At 49.7% G+C, this 19,567-nt stretch overlaps 1 protein-coding gene across 4 annotated transcripts in view; it reads left to right on the forward strand.

Annotated features, from left to right (window-relative positions):
- VRK3 (VRK serine/threonine kinase 3) overlaps positions 1-19,567 on the forward strand; it is a 128,902-nt gene that overhangs the window by 37,600 nt on the left and 71,735 nt on the right. For all 4 annotated transcript variants that reach the window (XM_066582644.1, XM_066582643.1, XM_066582645.1 and 1 more), the window contains exon 4: positions 325-450. In XM_066582644.1, the coding sequence (XP_066438741.1) occupies positions 325-450 (126 nt within the window). The remainder of the gene's footprint in view (positions 1-324; positions 451-19,567) is intronic.

Genomic DNA, 19,567 nt, shown 5'->3' on the forward strand with positions numbered 1-19,567 from the left:
CTGCCGCGAAACAACCCCTTTAACTCCTAAACAAGTAAAGATGAGGCAAAACTGACACTTCCAGTGTGTTTTGAATAAATTATACACTCACACTACGTGATGCACAGAGAAATGAGCATGCTGTGATCTTTTTCTTGCATGTACCTACTCGCAGTTTTTACACGCTAATGTGAACAGATCAATAAAAGTCCATTTGCGTTAATTGATTCCATTCACTGCGTGTCACATCATGGTCGTGTGAATGAGCCCTTAAACTGTTGTGTCCAGACTTTTGCCTCACCCCACATATAAAATACTAATACTATAAAACTGTTTGTTTTAAAGCTGGTCATAAAAAACAAATGGAAAAAAATGCAACAAGTTTACCAAAGACGGCATTGAAAAGAAAACTGAACTATACCCCAGAAAAAGAAAAAGATGAGTCTTCACCAGTAAAACCTGAATTAAAGAGTAAGTCATTCCGAGGAAGCGTTTCTATTGTAGTGTGAAATAAGTTTGAATGCGCGATATCATTATCTTAAATGTTGATTGGTTCCTAAATAAGGATTTATACCCCACTACATTTACTTTTTCTATAATGTATTCAGCAAAGAAAATTAAAAGCTAGCGGATGCTCCTTCCCTTATGTCTCCACGACTGTAAAGGCCCTTTTACATGGCACGATTATAGTGCAAGCAATGAGTAGATGGAGGGGTTTGCACGATAATTGTTAGGTGTAAATGTATGCAGTGCATGATCGATCAGTGGTGAATTGTTAGATTACCGCTGATCAGATCTTTCATGTGGACCTTAAAATGATTTGCTGCTGCTTCATTTAGTATAAACTGGCATGCTATGATTTCCTGCATAGACAGAAGTGGCAAAAATAGTTGACTAAAGCCATGGGTCTGTCACTGAAGAGAACTGTATTAAACTTAATTAAAAATATCCTTTATTATAATTGATTAAAATCCTTTCAGGGAACCAACTAATTAAGCACGAACATACATATATACATCTAGTCTTTCTTCAATAATTCTAGATATTGGTCATTAGAGAAAGGGGAGTTTAATATATATGGCTAATGCCTACAGACTGATTTCTGCCGCGTTTCCCACGGCGGAATGACACAGCTATTAGGTTCTATTGAACCTAATAGCTCAGTGCTTACATGCGTAATTCTGCCACGGGAAAATCGCGGCATGTTCTAATTCACCGTGTTTTTCCGCCGCGGGAGGTCTCCATTAATATATTATTAATGGAGACCTCAGGTTTCCGCAGTGGAATTACGCGATTGCTCGCGGGCACTTGTGATTTTAAACACGGTACTCCTGCGGCGGAAATCCATGGGCGTATCCCGCTCCGTCCGTTGGCATGATGCCGTACTGTAGTCTTGTTATTGTTTATTTTTAAATGTTTACTTATTATTACTGGACCTGTACCTGCAGTCCTGTACTTCCAGAGTTCACATATAAAGTATAGATAAGTCCACATATGTTTTCCTTTTGTTTTTAGAGAAACTATAATACAGAGCTTCATCCCCTATATATTGAGCCACCAAAATGGAATGTACCCAATTAATGGTTTATAGTTAGAGATGAGCGAGCACCAAAATGCTCGGATGCTCGTTGCTCGAGTCGAACTTTCCGCGATGCTCGAGGGTTCGTTTCGAGTAACGAACCCCATTGAAGTCAATGGGCGACTCGAGCATTTTTGTGTATCGCCGATGCTCGCTAAGGTTTTCTTTTGTGAAAATCTGGGCAATTCAAGAAAGTGATGGGAACGACACAGAAACGGATAGGGCAGGCGAGGGGCTACATGTTGGGCTGCATCTCAAGTTCCCAGGTCCCACTATTAAGCCACAATAGCGGCAAGAGTGCCCCCCCCTCCTCCCAACAATTTTTACTTCTGTAAAACCCTCATTAGCAAGGCATACCTTAGCTAAGCACCACACTACCTCCAACAAAGCACAATCACTGCCTGCATGACACTCCGCTGCCACTTCTTCTGGGTTACATGCTGCCCAACCCCCCCGCACGACCATGTGTCCACAGCGCACACCAAAGTGTCCCTGCGCAGCCTTCAGCTACCCTCATGCCACACGCTGGCCTCATAGCCACACCACCCTCATGTCTATTTATAAGTGCGTCTGCCATGAGGAGGAACCGGAGGCACACACTGCAGAGGGTTGGCAGTTCCAGGCAGCGACCCTCTTCAAAAGGGGTGGGATGATAGCCCACAATGCTGTACAGAAGCAATGAGAACTCCAATCCTGTGCCACCTCCGTCAGGAGCTGCAGACGTGGGCATAGCAATGGGGAATCCATGTGCCACACAGTATTCATTCTGTCAAGGTGTCGCATAGCTCAATCCACACTGCAAGGGGAAAGCCGTCAGCGCTCTGCCCTCTACCCAAGCCAGTCAGTGTCTTTGTGCCAGACAGGTCAAACACCGCGATGGGAACTAAGTTTGCACCAACAGCATAGGTGGGTCCTAGGAAGCCCAAGACATGAACAAAAAATTGATCTGAGTGGCCAAACATGGCAGACTTGCACCGCACCCACGACATAGGCCTCGGCCCACAGCTTCAGCAATTCTAGGCAGGAAGCGGACTTTCACTGCACCCAGGACATAGGCCTCTGCACAAACCCTCAACAATCGCGTGCCTACAGCGGACTCCAATGCTAGTGTAGCTGTGCACGTCTCATTAGCGCTGTATTGCTCCTGTAGCTTGTCCCAATGCAGTGCCCCGGATAGTAGAGCTAACGTCAGATTAAATACAGGTGGGCTTCGGCCCACACTGCATGCCCCAGTCAGACTGGGGTTCTTTATAAGTAGACACAGGCAGGTACAACTCCGTGTGGACCGACAGCATGGGTGGGTCCCAGGAAGCCACCGGCGTTACATAAATAAATCCCATTGCATTGCCCATCACAGCTGAGGTAACGTCAGATTAAATGCAGGTGGGCTTCGGCCCACACTGCATGCCCCAGTCTGACCGGGGTTTTTAATACATAGACACTGGCAGGTACAAATCCCTAATGTGAAGTCCCTGTGGACCCACAGCATGGGTGGCTCCCTGGAACCCACCGGCGGTACATAAATGTATCCCATTGCAGTGCCCTGCTCAGCAGAGCTAACGTCAGATACAATACAGGTGGGCTTCGGCCCACAGTGCATGCCCCAGTCAGACTGGTAATATGTACCTTAACAGTAACCGCGTTGGTGGGAATGTGGTGGCGACTGCGGACCTAGTAGCGCGTTTTTTGTTTTTTTTAACTTTGCTTTATTTGCACACATAAATTATACGGTACAGAATGCAAAAAAGGTTGTCAAACGTATAGCACACAATATATGATTTGTATTCTGTACATTGGTGGATAACACAGTAGGAGAATGAAAACTTTTTTTTCTTTTTTTTAAAAACAAAAAACAAATATCAACAGCGTTTATTTCTCTGTGACTGCTGATTTGGTGTAATGTTAGTTGAGGAGGAGTTGAACTCGCTATATTTATGTATGGTGTGTTGTGTTGGTTTTAAGGTGGGGTATTCAGTTGAATAATTGAACTTTAACGTTTGCAATGATTAATATTTATATAGGATTTAGACTACTGTGGGGATAAAGAATAGAAGGAAATTGCGAGTTTCCCATGTGATATAATCAGCAGTTGTAATTATGCATTTTCATCTTGAATAATAAACAAAAAAAAACAGAAAAGAACTTAACTTATTAAACTTAGGCAGTCTGTGCTGGTCGTGTTATTTCAATACAATTATATTGGTTCAGTGGGTAGCGTGGAGTGTGTGTCTAACCAAGAGCCCCATATTTTCTGGTGTTTGTCTGGGCAACCTCTATTCTGATATATAATCTTCTCATAGGGGATTGTAGCGTTTACTAGCTGGATCCATTTTGTGATCGATGGTGGTTCTGTGGCCGCCACTTTCCTGGCTAAAAATAGTGCCTCTTTAAGGAAGATGCGAGTGTATTTGGGCCATGTCTCTTCATCTAATAGGCCAAATAGGATCACCTTGGGGTCTAAATTTATGTTGTAGGGAGGTGTTAAAAGTTGGTTTATGAGGGAGACTACATTGGTCCAAAAGGTCGTGACTTGTGAGCAATCCCACATCAGGTGCCAGAAGTTCGCGTCTGGCTGGCGACATCTGTGGCAGGAATCAGAGTGGTTATTTCCCATTTTAGATAGGCGGCTGGGGGTAAGGTATGATTGATAGATGATGTATAGTTGAATCAGTTTATTATTTATAGCAGGGGAGACTGTCAAATGGGATTCCTCCATTTCCAGCCATTCTTCGGGTGTCAGGGATGGAATACAGAGTTGCCATTTGTTGAAGACTGGGAGTGGGTTGGGGTTTAATTTTGCTGAGAGTAGGTGTGTGTATAGTGTCGAGATTAAGCCTTTGGGGCCTTGTGACTTGAGAATCCCGATTGTGGGATATTTAGAGATTTGGGTCGAGGCCGGAGGAAACTGGGTGTTCAGAGCGTGTCTCAGCTGGAAGAACCTGAATAGTTGCAAGTGTGGGGTCTGGAGCCTCTCACACAGCTGGGCGTACGTGGGAAGCGTTCCATCGATGTCTATGTCTCCCAGTGAGACGACCCCGAGCCTGGTCCAGTATGAAATATCTGGAATGGAGTGCAGGGTTGTTAGGCCAGGGTTATCCCAGAGGGTGAGGTCTGATATCACCCCCCGGTAATCCTGTAGTAATTTAGCTTCCCTCCAAACACTGAGCGCCAGCCTGTGTAGTGGTAAGGTTTCCGATGAATTTGTATATTTTGGGAATTCCAAATAGTTTAGTAAGTTGTTGCCTGTTACTTGCATTGCTAAATATTGGTCTGCAATGGGCATCTCTCGGTTTCGAAACCACGATTGGATATTTCGTAATTGCCCTGCCAGATAATATAAACGGAGGTCTGGTAGGGCCATCCCTGCTTGGTTTTTGGGCCTCTGCAGTGACGAAAGGCTTAATTTGGAGCGGGCAGAATTCCATATAAATGATGTGATCAGGGAATTAAAGGATTGAAAGAAATGTTTTGGGACCTGGAGCGGCATGTGTTGTAGTATATATAGGCATTTGGGCTGAATCGCCATTTTGACCAGATTTATACGGCCAGCCACTGATAGTGGTAGTTTGGTCCATTTTTTGAATTTGTGTCTTAGGCTTTCCTGTAGGGGTATGATGTTGTCATCTATGGCATTATGGTAGTCTCTAGACATAATTATTCCCAGATATTTAAATTTGGTAACTACAGCCAGATCGTATTTAGCTACCCAGGGGTCCTTTTCAGGGTTAAGTTCCGTATATAGAATTGTGGATTTAGTCCAATTTACATAAAGTCCGGAGAATTGAGAGAACTTGTCTATGTGGGTCATAGCCCTGGAAAAGGAGATATCTGGATCTGACAGGAATAGTATAGTGTCGTCTGCGTAGAGACCCACCCTACTTTCGAGTGTTCCCCATTTAATGCCCAGGACGTTGGTAGCGGATCATAAACGGATCGCTAAGGCTTCTATGGCTATGGCGAATAGGGCTGGAGATAGGGGGCATCCCTGACGGGTACCCCTTGAAAGCGGGAATTCAGTTGAGGGAACCCCGTTTACCACTACGTTGGCCTTCGGAGATTTGTATATAGTGTTAATCCATTGTTTGAATTCAGGGCCGAATCCAAAGCGAGTTAGGAAGGCTTCCAGAAAGCTCCACTCCAGGGAATCAAAGGCTTCCCCAGTCGTCTCCACGCCAGCACCAATTGAGATTGCCTCCTCCTGGTAGGACAGGAACATACTGAGAGGTTAAAAGCTCCCCCCCCCCCCCCCCTTCCCCACTTTCCTCAGTGTCTTCCTGTCCTGCCAGGAGGCAGGATCGCTGAGAGGAGCTGGTGGAGAAGCCAGCCCGAACTACTTACCGGCGGATCGGAGGGCAGTGGCTCAGCCTGTCCTCCCTTCCAAGCCAGACGACTCCCGGGACGCCACATGGGGTGGTAACCCCCGGGCCAGGTTCCTCCCGCGGCGGCCCATGGGGGGTACAAAGCGGGAGCCTCAGTCCCCCTCGTCCTCCAGGCAGAAGTTACAGCGCGGCGCTCCAGGAAGCCGTTTGACGGCAGGGGGCGGGGCGCCGCGTCACGTGTCCAAGCGCGATGACGTCATTGTGCCTGCATCAGGAGGGGGCGGGGCTTGAGCGCAGGAGCGCGAAAATTTAAAAAATAAGGAACCTGAGAGAGGCCAGAACAAACCAGCACTACAGGTCGCAGGGTGTCTGCAGCACCGGTACAGAAATGAGTGCTCCAGCCCCAGAGATAGCTGAAACTTCAGCCTCAGCGGCCGTAAGTAGCCAGTGCGGCAAAAATACAATGCAAATATCCAGTATGTTGTGTATGGAAAAATTGCATATTTACCCGCAAAAAATGCTTTGTTTGTCAGGGGGATAAAAAAGACATCACCCCCCAGAACAAAATTGGGAAAATGCGTGGAATGCGGGACGAGACTGCCAGCCACGTACCAGAGGCCCCTATGCAAGGCATGCGTGGCTAGGCTAGTCAGAGAGGAATCGGAGGGATTCCTGGAGGACGTTAGGAAGCTGGTGAAAGAAGAGGTTAGATCAGCCCTAACGTCACAGTCGGCGCCGCCAGCGAAACGCCAGAAAAAGGCGTATGTTCCCGACGAGCCTTCCAATTCCGAGAGTTCTATCGGATCGGAGCAAGAGGAACAGGCGGCCGAGGAGTCCTGAGACGAGGAGGGCCAAAAAAGATATTTATTCCGTCAAGACGACCTAACGGAATTAAGTCGGTCAGGGCTACACTAAAAATGGAACAGCCCAGAGAGCCACGTACTTTACAAGACGAGATATTCGGTGAACTAGGGGAGAGGCGCAAGCATACCTTCCTTGTCCACAAGAATATCACTAAAATAATTCAGAAAGAGTGGAGGAAACCAGACGCAGGCTCCTAATCCACTAGAGGCGTAAAAAGAAGATACCCACTCGAAGAGGAAGTTGCGCAAGCTGGGAAGAGGTACCTAAGGTAGACGTCCTGGTGGCCAAAGTAGCCAAGAGGACGACTCTTCCCTTTTGAAGACGCCGCACAATTAAAAGATCCCATGGATCGCAAAGCGGAGGGCCTTCTAAAGAAATCATGGGAGGCAGCGGCAAACATACTTAGGCCAGGGATCGCAGCCACTTGTGTGGCGCGGACCCTGGGGGTATGGTTAGAACAGCTAGAGCTTCACCTAACCAATAAGATGCCGAGGGAGCAGATCCTAAACTCCCTTCCGATCCTGCGCATGGCAACTAACTTCCTAGCGGACGCCGCGGACGAAACTGTTAAACTTTCGGCGAAGGCCTCAGCCCGCTCTAACTCAGCCAGAAGGGTGTTATGGCTGAAATCATGGTCAGGCGACCTAGCCTCAAAAAATAAGTTATGCGCCCTCCCGTTCTACGGCCAGTTCTTGTTCGGACCGGACCTAGACAAAATTTTAGAGAAAGCAGCCGACAGAAAGAAGGGGTTCCCCGAAGAAAAACCACAGAGAGGGAAGACCTTCTTCCAGGCTCCAAAGCAACAGCCCGAGGCCTACCGAGGCAAGGGCAAGACAGGCCGCTGGAGTTACCCCAAGGGGGGCAGAGGAAGGAATATCCTCTTCAACCCCCACCAGGGAGAGCCAAAGCAGAGACCCTGACGCCATCCCCGTAGGGGCAAGGCTGGGGAACTTTGTGGATCAATGGGCCGCAATCTGCGAGGGCCCATGGATCCCAAAGATCTTACAGCAGGGATACCAGATAGAGTGGTGTCCCTCCCCAGAAGAAAATTCGTTATCACGGGATGCTCAAAAAGACAGTTACACCTACTAAGACGAAGCGTGCGCGACTTGCAACAACTAAATGCAATATCCCCCGTACCGCAAAACGAGGAAACCCAGGGCCATTATTCCAGGCTCTTCCTAGTAAGAAAACCCTGCGGAAAACATCGGTTGATAGTAAATCTGAAACCCCTGAATACCTGCGTCCGATACAGAAAATTCAAAATGGAAACCATCTCCTCAACGATAAAGTTGATTCCCAGAGGAGCCTACATGGCATCCATCGATTTAAAGGACGCTTATTTCCACGTACCGATCCACAAGGGGTCCCAGAAATACCTAAGGTTCGCAGTGGACATGGGCAAAGGTATAGAGCACCACCAATTCAGATGCCTGCCCTTCGGGATATCCTCAGCCCCCAGAATCTTTACCAAAATTATGGCAGAGGTAGCTGCCTACCTGAGGAAAAAATCAGTCCTAATAGTACCCTACCTGGACGATATTTTGATAATAGCAGAGTCCAGGGAACTCCTAACAAAACACCTGGAGATGGTGCTAGAGCTTCTCCAATCGTTAGGATGGATCATAAACTGGGAAAAATCCAGCCTAGATCCCGACAAGCAGAAGACGTTTCTGGGAATAACGCTCAACTCAGAATCGCAATGCTCCTACCTACTCGGGGAGAAAATACAAAAAATCCGAAGAATAGTCAAAACCTTACTACGAAGACGATTTTGCACAATTCGGGAAGCCATGTCTCTCCTGGGAAGCTGGACATCATGCATTCCAGGAGTGGCATGGGCCCAGGCCCACACCAGAGCCCTGCAGGCCTTAGTCCTATCCTCATGGGACAAAAGGCAGTCCTCCCTAGGAGCAAGAATGTACATCCCAGGCGGGGTGAAAACATCCCTGCGTTGGTGGGCATCCCCAGAGAACCTGCGGAAAGGGGTTCACTGGCTACAAAACCCAGCCACCCACATCACAACGGACACAAGCGCCTGGGGATGGGGAGCGCATGTGGGGAACCAGTTCTTTCAGGGCCCCTGGCCTCAGAGGACAAAAGAACAGTCCTTAAATTACAGAGAACTACAGGCAGTATGGCAGGTTCTACAGCAGTTGGGGAACTCGCTACAGAACCGACATATAAAGATACCGTCAGACAATATCACCGCGGTCACCCATATACGACACCAAGGGGGCACAAGATCTCCCGCCCTGCAAAGCATCACACAGAAAATTTTTCACTGGGCAGAAGGCCGGATCCTCTCGATCACGGCAACCCACCTGAAGGGGACGTTAAACCAAAAAGCGGACTTCCTCAGCAGGAGGCAAATAGACCCAGGAGAATGGTCCCTCTCCCTAGAGGCATTCAGAATCCTAACCAACCGGTGGGGGACGCCAAAGTAGGCAACTTCTTCTTCTCCCTCCGGCCAGGAGATCGTCCGACAGCAGTAGATGCCCTAGGCCAGGACTGGGGACAAGGGCTGGTGTACGCCTTCCCTCCTATACCACTGATCCCCAGGGTTCTACAGCATTTCAGAACCCAGGTATCCACACTAGTCCTGGTGACCCCCTTCTGGCCGAAAAGAAGCTGGTTCGGTCCTCTAGCAACATTGAGCGTCCAGGACCCAGTCACCTTGCCTACCTGGACAGATCTCCTATCGCAAGGGCCACTGAACCACCCAGGCCTAGACAAACTCCATTTAACGGCATGGCTCTTGAGGAATCCTCACTAAGAGAGAAGGGATTCTCAGAGAGAGTAGTAGAAACCTTAATGTCCAGTAGAAAAAAGACCCACCGGATCTACCAGAAGGTTTGGAGAAGGTTTTCCTCATGGAGACAGGGAAGGGATCACGGAGATTCTATCCCTGACACTCCGCTAATCTTAGAGTTCTTGCAGGAAGGCCTAGAGATGGGCCTCTCCAAGCACCCTAAAGGTCCAGGTCTCAGCCCTTAGCGCCATATGTGACACAAAGTTCGCAGACAACAGATGGGTCAACAGGTTCCTAGCAGCAGCAACTAGATTGCGACCTAGGCCCATAAATCTTTTTCCAGACTGGAACCTTAATTGGGCTCTAAGGGCCATGACAGCGGCACCGTTCGAACCGATCGAGGCACTACCCATAAAAATGCTTACAATCAAAACCATCTTTTTAGTAGCCATCACCTCCGCAAGACGGGTTAGCGAGCTACAGGCCTTGTCCATCCGCCACCCGTTCATGAAAATCGCAGACACCAAACTAGTATTTAAAACGGACCCTGCTTTTTTGCCAAAGGTAGTATCAGAGTTTCATAGGTCCCAGGATATAATAATCCCCTCATTTTTCAGTAATCCAAAGAACGAGGAAGAAAAAACCCTAAGCTGCCTGGACGTTAGGAGAGCAGTCCTAGCCTACATAGATGCAACAAGCCACTGGAGACGGGACGACAACTTTTTCGTCCAGTTCAGTGGCCCAAATAAAGGTAGCAAAGCAGCAAAAAATTCCATAGCCAGGTGGATCCGCTTAGCCATCATAGAATCCTATAAGGCCCTCGGGAAGGAAATCCCGTTAGCTCTTAAAGCCCATTCCACAAGGGCAGTGGCATCCTCATGGGCCGAACACAGCTCAGCCTCGGTCGAGCAGATATGCAAGGCCGCAGTCTGGAAGAAACCCCACACGTTCGTGAAACACTATAGGGTAAAAGTGCAGCAGGACGAGGACATGGCCTTCGGCCGCAAAGTCCTCTCGGCAGCAATCCCACCCTAAGAAAACTTTAGTTGGTACGTCTCAATTGGTGCTGGCGTGGAGACTGGGGAAAAAATAGATTATACCTACCCGATAATCGGGTTTCCAGTAGTCTCCACGACAGCACCCGTACCTTCCCCCCCTAAGAAAGTAGTATAGTATATAATTTCCAAAAAAAACCCCGGTTAAGGGAAAAATTTTAAGTTGAGCTCCTGCCCTGGCAATTCGTTAGAATCCACTGAGGAAAGTGGGGAAGGGGGGGAGCTTTTAACCTCTCAGTATGTTCCTGTCCTACCAGGAGGAGGCAATCTCAATTGGTGCTGTCGTGGAGACTACTGGAAACCCGATTATCGGGTAGGTATAATCTATTTTTTTTTCTCATATCTAGCGATACCAGGGCCCGGGGCATATTATGTTGTCTGCCTAGTTGGATAGCTGTCTGGACTCTGCGGATGTTAATTGTGGTGGATTTTCCCGGCATGAAGCCTGTTTGATCAGGGTATATTATTGATAGGATTACTTGGTTTAATCTGGTGGCCAGAATTTTAGTTAGGATTTTATAGTCCACGTTTACTAGTGAGATGGGCGATAAGAATTACAATCTGTTGGGTCTTTGTCGGGTTTTAGGATGATTATGATGGTTGCTTCATATAGAGAGGGGGGGAGGGATTTCTCCAACGAGGCTTGGTGTAAGGTTTCGTGTAGTAGTGGGGTTATAAGTTCGTCATATTTTCGGTATATTTCTGTTGGAAGGCCGTCGGGACCCGGGGATTTGTTAAGCGCCATATCTTTAATGGTTTGTTTAATTTCTTCAACAGTAATTGGGGCATCTAGAAATTCCACTTGTTCCGCGGAAAGTGTTGGAAATATCAAGTCTTGTAAATAGTTGAGAACTTCAGTGGAAGTTTTGTTCGTAGAGGGGCTGTAGAGGTTTGCGTAATATTCTTTAAAACAGGTTGTTATTGATTGCGCATCGGTGAGTTCTATGCCCTGTGGGCTTTTGATTTTCAGGATCGTGTTGGCTTGGTTTTCCCTTTTGATAAGATTTGCCAAAAGATGGCTGGATTGGTTCCCCAATTCAAAATAGTACTGTTTTGTAAAGAATAGTTTGCGTTTAGTTTTAACGTATATTTGTTGCTTATGAAGGCGGGTGAGGCCAAGCCAGTTTGTTCTATTAGAATCAGTAGGGTTAGAGATGTATGTTTTTTCGGCTTCTGATGTTTGGATCTCGAGTTCTTTATCAATTTGGGAGGTTGCTTTTTTTAATATAGGATATGGCGGATTTGAGAGATCCTCTAAGGTATGCCTTAAAGGTATCCCATTTCAGGGCATGGTGGGTGTTGCCATCATGGGCATCCAGGAACATTGATATGTGGATTGGTGTTTGATCATTTTCCTTTAGGAGTTTGAGCCAGAATGGGTGTATTTTCCAAGCAGGGATGACCCCAGTGTTGGGAAATTTTAGAGTTACTAGTATCGGGCTGTGGTCTGAGATGCCCCGTGGGCAGTGGGCTATGTCAGAGGTGTAAAGTGCCAATGTTGGGGAGCACAGGATATAATCTATTCTTGAGAGTGTGTTCTGGCCTGTGGAGTGACAAGTGAACTCGAGTGTGTCGGGGTGTCTCAAGCGCCAGAGGTCTACCCAGCCCACACTCTCGAAGAGTTGTTGCATAGGCGAACTTTCTGTGACATTAGCTCCGGGGGACGATTGGAATCTGTCCTTAATCGGGTTCATTACCCGATTGAAGTCCCCCATACAAATCACTTGTGCTGAGGGAAATTGGTGAGCGAATGTAATGGCAGCTTGCATGAGGTGGAGGTTATTGTGGGGTGGGTTGTATATGCATAGAATGACGTAAGGTTTCGAGTCGACCTCCGCGTGTACAAATATAAATCTGCCTTCAGGGTCTCTTTTTTGATATTTGTGGGGTTCCATCTTAGTGATTTATGGATGAGGAGTGAAACTCCTCTAGATAAGGGAGTGTGAAAGGAGTGGCACATCCATTGTACCCACGGTTTCTTGAGAGAGTCAGCTTTGTCCGCAGTAAGGTGAGTCTCCTGCAAACCTACAATGTGGGGGCTGTATTGTTTAATACAAGAGAAGACTGCAGTACGTTTGTTAGCTGTTCCCAGGCCTCGAACATTCCAGCTAAGACACGACAACGCCATTATGGGGTGTGGTCATATGTGGCTCAATCAGGTATTTGGAGTGTAGGGTTTCACTGACCGTTGTAGGAGAAAGGTAATTATACCAGCGCAGACTTGTTTGTAACTTAACATCAGCTATATTATAACAGCTTAAACATCTAACAAATGACATTCCGCTTAACGTTAGTATATTGCGGGTGTCTGAAAACAAGGTAAGCTACAATCTCCTTGAGAGTAGCGGTTGTTGCGGGTAGGGGATATTTCCCTGGCCTGTAGGAGCTTGATTTACGGGGGTTAATCTGCCGGTTATTACTGCTGCAGCGGATGTCAAACTTATGTCCTTGATTGGGGCAGCGTAGTGGCGAAAGGAGAGAAGGGCGCATCCTCTCGTCTTGGCTGCTCGAAGTGTCGACTATAGTCTATTGGGTTAATGACCCAGACGCCCATTGTGAAATTTACGTTGCTTGAGCTTTTTTTTTTTTGCCTGATACTATATGGCCTCCGGTGACACAGGGTGCATTTGGAGCCACTCCATGGCTTCAGCAGGGGAGTGGAGAAAGATCACTTTGTCGTTTGCTGTGATTCGTAGGCGGGCCGGATATGCCATGGAATATGGAATGCCTCTATCTTTAAATTTCTTCTTAACGTCCATGAAAGTAGCTCTCTTTTTTTTTTTTTAAGTCCGCCGAAAAGTCAGGAAAGATAGATATCGTTGAATTATTATGTTTAAGCGGACCTTTCAATCTGGCCTGACGCAGAGCGGCGTCGCGGTCTCTACAGTTCAGAACCCTTGCCAAAAATGGGCGCGGTGGGGCGCCTGGTGCCGGAGGTTTAGTCGGGACTCGATGGGCTCTTTCTACCGTGAAAGAAGCAGAGAAGGTATCTTCGCCTAGTGTGGATTTAAGCCAGTTTTCTGTGAACAGTTCTGGTTGAGTGCCTTCAGCCCTTTCGGAGAGTCCAATTATGCGCAAGTTGTTGCGGCGCAAACGGTTCTCCAGATAATCTGTTTTTGTTTGGCAGAATTCTGCCTGTCTCACTGCTTTCTGAACTGCCGCCGGGAGCGGACGTAGGGTATCTTCTATGCTAGAGATACGGTCTTCCATTTCATGTATCCTGCCCCGTATATTTTGCATGTCTTGTCTTAATAATGTAACGTCCGATTTAACTTCTTCTATTTTCCCTGTAAGGGAGGTTTTACAGGTATTTATTGCTTCTAATAATTGGCGCATCGTTGGCTCTGAGTTTTTCCCCGGTTCGATGTCATTGTCCCTTGTTTGGACAGTCCGCGATGCGCGCGGTGTATGGTCAGAAGGCTCAGCTCGGGAGAACTCCTTTAATTTCTCCGCAGCGGTACCGCCTTTAGCTCGGGTACTCATGATAGGTGGTTGTATGGTAGGGGTTGTTGACGAAACTTGCACTAGCGTCTCTATGTTGACACGTTTAGCTATGGGGCTGTCCGTATTAAGAATATGGGCGGGCAATCCGTTCGAATTATAATCAATTTGTTGAAGCGCCAAGTATATCGTTCGCTCCCTTATAGGTTTGGTGGTTTGTCTGAGGTATAGGACTAAGTCTCGGATGTATGTCCATAAAGGTTTATATCAGGCTCGTTTGATTGTTGCGCAGCCCGGTAGTGAAGAGTTGGTCCAGTTAGTATGAGGATTTTCTATTGTGGTTATCCTTTGGTCAAGACTCCATGCTATCTCTGCGGGGTCAGCTGTAGCAGCCGCCGCCACCAGCCCCAGTCGCAAAATGGTGGTTGAGAGAGGGGATCTCCCCCCCAACGTGTGTGCGCGGGGGGGCTTTCACTGACTTTATAGTCTTTGTGCTCCTATCTCCCCCTCCCCAAGAGACTTACAGTTGGTGACTTCTGCCGGGAACACAGTTCAGGTGCGGCTCACTCCTCCAGTCGTGGATTCCCCGGGGGAGTGCTGTGTAGGTTTTAGGAGGGTCGCGGGTCGTCTTCTCGCAGATTTCAGCGCGACCGCGAATGTCTCAGTTGTCCGTCCGCAAGCCCGACTAGTCCGCTCCGGTGGTCAGGTGGAGAGGACACTCTTTCCGGGTTCCAGCCGCGGCAGGGAGCGGCGCGTCACTGCGGACCGGCTGTCACGCCAGGCGGCGGCCGCAGGTCTGGAACTCCAAGCGGCAGTGAAGAGGTGTCAGCGCGCAGCGTGGTTCCCGCCCGGGGTTCGCCCAGGTGAGTCTCGTGGGCTTTCTCAGGGGGCGGCTGGTGCTAGTATTCGGCTGGGTCTACTGCACAGGTCTTAAGCAGCCTGTCTTCCAGCCGGGGGGGGGGCAGTCAGGAGTTCGGTGTAGGCGCCGGTCACGCACCGGCAGCGATAGCCAAGCAGGAGCAGAGCCCCTCGTCGGTCACCGGCGAGGGCAAGGAGTGTCGTGGGGCTGTGGGGGCAGCGGGCGCCCCGGCAGTGTCCGCAGTCTTGGGACCGCGAGCGGAGGTGAAGGGGTGTCGGCGCACGGCCTTTTTCCCGCTCTGCGCTCGGTCTTCAGCAGGGTGCTCCGGAGAGAGGAGTTTCTCCTCCCGTCTCTACTCTTTCGCCGCAGCAGGGTCGGTATTGTCTTCTTGGTCCGTCCAGCCAGGAATGGAGGCCAGGATGCCAGGATAAATGCAGGATGATTATATCCCCTGGGGAGCTTCACTTACTCGCGACCGTCCATGCTGGCCGCTAGCCCCGCCCCCAGTAGCGCGGTTTTATTTAGTTGGTTTTCGGAATGTGGCCAGGATTAAGTGGGCCGTGGCGGGGGGATGGTGGGGGGGCTCTCTTGTTGTGTCGGTAAAGGTGAAATTCTTGGACTGCCACCAGACGGACCAATGCAAAGGTATTTGCCAAGAATATTTTCATTGTTGGAGGAGGGGGATGTTTTTGAGGCACTACGTGTCCTCTCCACGTGTCCGTGGTTATATGCACCTTAACAGTAACCGCGCTGGTGGGAAATGGCCTTGCTGCCATCATGTCTTTGGGAAGCCTCCGTTTCCACACCCCAGTGACATAGCATTAGCAGCGGTATAGGCAGAGCCCAGAATTAGTAACATTTCAGCGGTAGCATTAGGGACAGGCCCCAGTAACATATCACTAGCAGCATTATAGGGGGAGCACAGTATTAGTTCCATTTCAGTAGTAGTAGCAGTCCAGACAGGCCCCAGTAACAATTCCGAAGCAGCAGTATAGGGGGAGCACAGTATTAGTTCCATTTCAGTAGTAGTAGCAGTCCAGACAGGCCCCAGTAACAATTCCGAAGCAGCAGTATAGGGGGAGCACAGTCTTAGTTCCATTTCAGTAATAGTAGCACTCAAGACAGGCCCCAGTAACAATTCCGAAGCAGCAGTATAGGGGGAGCGCAGTCTTAGTTCCATTTCAGTAATAGTAGCACTCAAGACAGGCCCCAGTAACAATTCCGAAGCAGCAGTATAGGGGGAGCACAGTATTAGTTCCATTTCAGTAGTAGTAGCAGTCAAGACAGGCCACAGTAACATTCCCGTTGCAGCAGTTTAGGGAGGTAACAGTCTCTTGCACATTTCAGTAGTTGCAATATAGACAAGGCCCCAGTTACATTTATGTAGCAAAAGTGTAGGCCAACCCCACACACCGTGCTGTACCATGAGTGCAGGCGAAGCCCTTAAAAATTACTAGGATTACACTGTAGGCGAGGGCCCAAAAAAATGGTGTACCAACAGTACTAATGTACCTCAGAAAAATTGCCCATGCCCAACCAAGAGGGCAGGTGAAACCCATTAATCGCTTTGGTTACTGTGGCTTTATTTGTAACTAGGCCTGGAGGCAGCCCAGTTACAATAAAAATTGGTTCAGGTGCAAGTTTCAACACTTTAATGAGAATTGAAACGTATAAACATTGTTTACAAAAGTTATATGACTGAGCCTTGTGGGCCTAAGAAAAATTGCCCGTTCGGCGTGATTACGTGAGGTTCAGGAGGAGGAGCAGGAGGAGGAGGATGAATATAATGCACAGATTGATGAAGCTAAAAGGTCCCCGTTTTTTATGGTGATAGAGAACGATGCTTCCATCCGCGGGTGCAGCCTACGTATTATTTAGGTACCGCTGCTGTCCGCTGGTGGAGAAGAGAAGTCTGGGGAAATCAAGGCTTTGTTCATCTTTATGCGTGTAAGCCTGTCGGCACTGTCAGTTGACAGGCGGCTACGCTTATCCGTGATGATTCCCCCAGCCGCACTAAACACCCTCTCTGACAAGACGCTAGCCACAGGGCAAGCAAGCACCTCCAGGGCATACAGCGCGAGTTCAGGCCACGTGTCCAGCTTCGACACCCAGTAGTTGTAGGGAGCAGAGGCGTCACGGAGGATGGTCGTACGATCGGCTACGTACTCCCTCACCATCCTTTTACAGTGCTCCCGCCGACTCAGCCTTGACTGGGGAGCGGTGACACAGTCTTGCTGGGGAGCCATAAAGCTGGCAAAGGCCTTGGAGAGTGTTCCCCTGCCTGTGCTGTACATGCTGCCTGATCTCCGCGCCTCCCCTGCTACCTGGCCCTCGGAACTGCGCCTTCTGCCACTAGCGCTGTCGGATGGGAATTTTACCATCAGTTTGTCCACCAGGGTCCTGTGGTATAGCATCACTCTCGAACCCCTTTCCTCTTCGGGTATTAGAATGGAAAGGTTCTCCTTATACCTTGGGTCGAGCAGTGTGTACACCCAGTAATCCGTAGTGGCCAGAATGCGTGTAACGCGAGGGTCACGAGAAAGGCATCCTAACATGAAGTCAGCCATGTGTGCCAGGGTACCTGTACGCAACACATGGCTGTCCTAACTAGGAAGATCACTTTCAGGATCCTCCTCAGGCCATACACGCTGAAAGGATGACAGGCAAGCAGCATGGGTACCCTCAGCAGTGGGCCAAGCTGTCTCTTCCCCCTCCTCCTCATGCTCCTCCCCCTCCTCCTCCTCCAAAACGTGCTGAGATATAGACATGAGGGTGCTCTGACTATCCAGCGACATACTGTCTTCCCCCGCCTCCGTTTCCGAGCGCAAAGCGTCTGCCTTTATGCTTTGCAGGGAACTTCTCAAGAGGCATAGCAGAGGAATGGTGACGCTAATGATTGCAGCATCCCCGCTCAGCATCTGGGTAGACTCCTCAAAGTTTCCAAGGACCTGGCAGATGTCTGCCAACCAGGCCCACTCTTCTGTAAAGAATTGAGGAGTCTGACTCCCACTACGCCGCCCATCTTGGAGTTGGTATTCCACTATAGCTCTACGCTGCTCATAGAGCCTGGCCAACATGTGGAGCGTAGAGTTCCACCGTGTGGGCACGTCGCACAGCAGTCGGTGCACTGGCAGATGAAACCGATGTTGCAGGGTGCGCATGGTGGCAGTGTCCGTGTGGGACTTGCGGAAATGTGCGCTGAGCCGGCGCACCTTTCCGAGCAGGTCTGACAAGCGTGGGTAGATTTTCAGAAACCGCTGAATCACCAAATTAAAGACGTGGGCCAGGCATGGTATGTGCGTGAGGCTGCCGAGCTGCAGAGCCGCCACCAGGTTACGGCCGTTGTCACACACGACCATGCCCGGTTGGAGGCTCAGCGGCGAAAGCCAGCGGTCGGTCTGCTCTGTCAGACCCTGCAGCAGTTCGTGGGCCGTGTGCCTCTTCTCTCCTAAGCTGAGTAGTTTCAGCACGGCCTGCTGACGCTTGCCCACCGCTGTGCTGCCACGCCGCGCGACACCGACTGCTGGCGACGTGCTGCTGCTGACACATCTTGATTGCGAGACAGAGGTTGCGTAGGAGGAGGAGGAGGGTGGTTTAGTGGAGGAAGCATACACCGCCGCAGATACCAGCACCGAGCTGTGGCCCGCAATTCTGGGGGTGGGTAGGACGTGAGCGGTCCCAGGCTCTGACTGTGTCCCAGCCTCCACTAAATTCACCCAATGTGCCGTCAGGGAGATATAGTGGCCCTGCCTGCCTGTGCTTGTCCACGTGTCCGTTGTTAAGTGGACCTTGGCAGTAACCGCGTTGGTGAGGGCGCATACAATGTTGCGGGAGACGTGGTCGTGCAGGGCTGGGACGGCACACTGGGAAAAGTAGTGGCGACTGGGAACCGAGTAGCGCGGGGCCGCCGCCGCCATCATGTTTTTGAAAGCCTCCGTTTCCACAAGCCTATACGGCAGCATCTCCAGGCTGATCAATTTGGCTATGTGCACGTTTAACGCTTGAGTGTGCGGGTGCGTGGCGGCGTACTTGCGCTTGCGCTCAAACAGTTCCGCTAGCGATGGCTGGACGCTGCACTGAGACACACTGCTGGATGGGGCCGAGGACAGCGGAGGTGAGCATGTGGGTGCAGGCCGGGAGACGGTCGTGCCTGTGTCCTGAGAGGGGGGTTGGATCTCAGTGGCAGTTTGGGGCACAGGGGGAGAGGCAGTTGTGCAAACCGGAGGCGGTGAACGGCCTTCGTCCCACCTTGTGGGGTGCTTGGCCATCATATGCCTGCGCATGCTCGTGGTGGTGGCTCCCCGGCTGATCTTGGCGCGACAAACCTTGCACACCACTGTTCATCGGTCGTCTGCACTCTCAGTGAAAAACTGCCAGACCTTTGAGCACCTCGGCCTCTGCAGGGTGGCATGGCGCGAGGGGGTGCTTTGGGAAACGGTGGATTATTCGGTCTGGCCCTGCCTCTACCCCTGGCCACCGCACTGCCTCTTCCAACCTGCCCTGCTGCTGCACTTTCCTCCCCCTCTGAAGACCTGTGCTCAGTAGGCTTAGCAAACCAGGTGGGGTCAGTCACCTCATCGTCGAGTTGCTCTTCCTCAGAAACCTCTGTGCGCTCCTCCCTCGGACTTGCTGCCCTTACTACTACCTCACTGATAGACAACTGTGTCTCATCGTCATCGTCCTCCTCACCTACTGAAAGCTCTTGAGAGAGTTGCCGGA

This window comes from Eleutherodactylus coqui, chromosome 11 (genome assembly GCF_035609145.1).
Source record: "Eleutherodactylus coqui strain aEleCoq1 chromosome 11, aEleCoq1.hap1, whole genome shotgun sequence".
In the NCBI taxonomy this organism is placed as follows: Eukaryota; Metazoa; Chordata; class Amphibia; order Anura; family Eleutherodactylidae; genus Eleutherodactylus; species Eleutherodactylus coqui.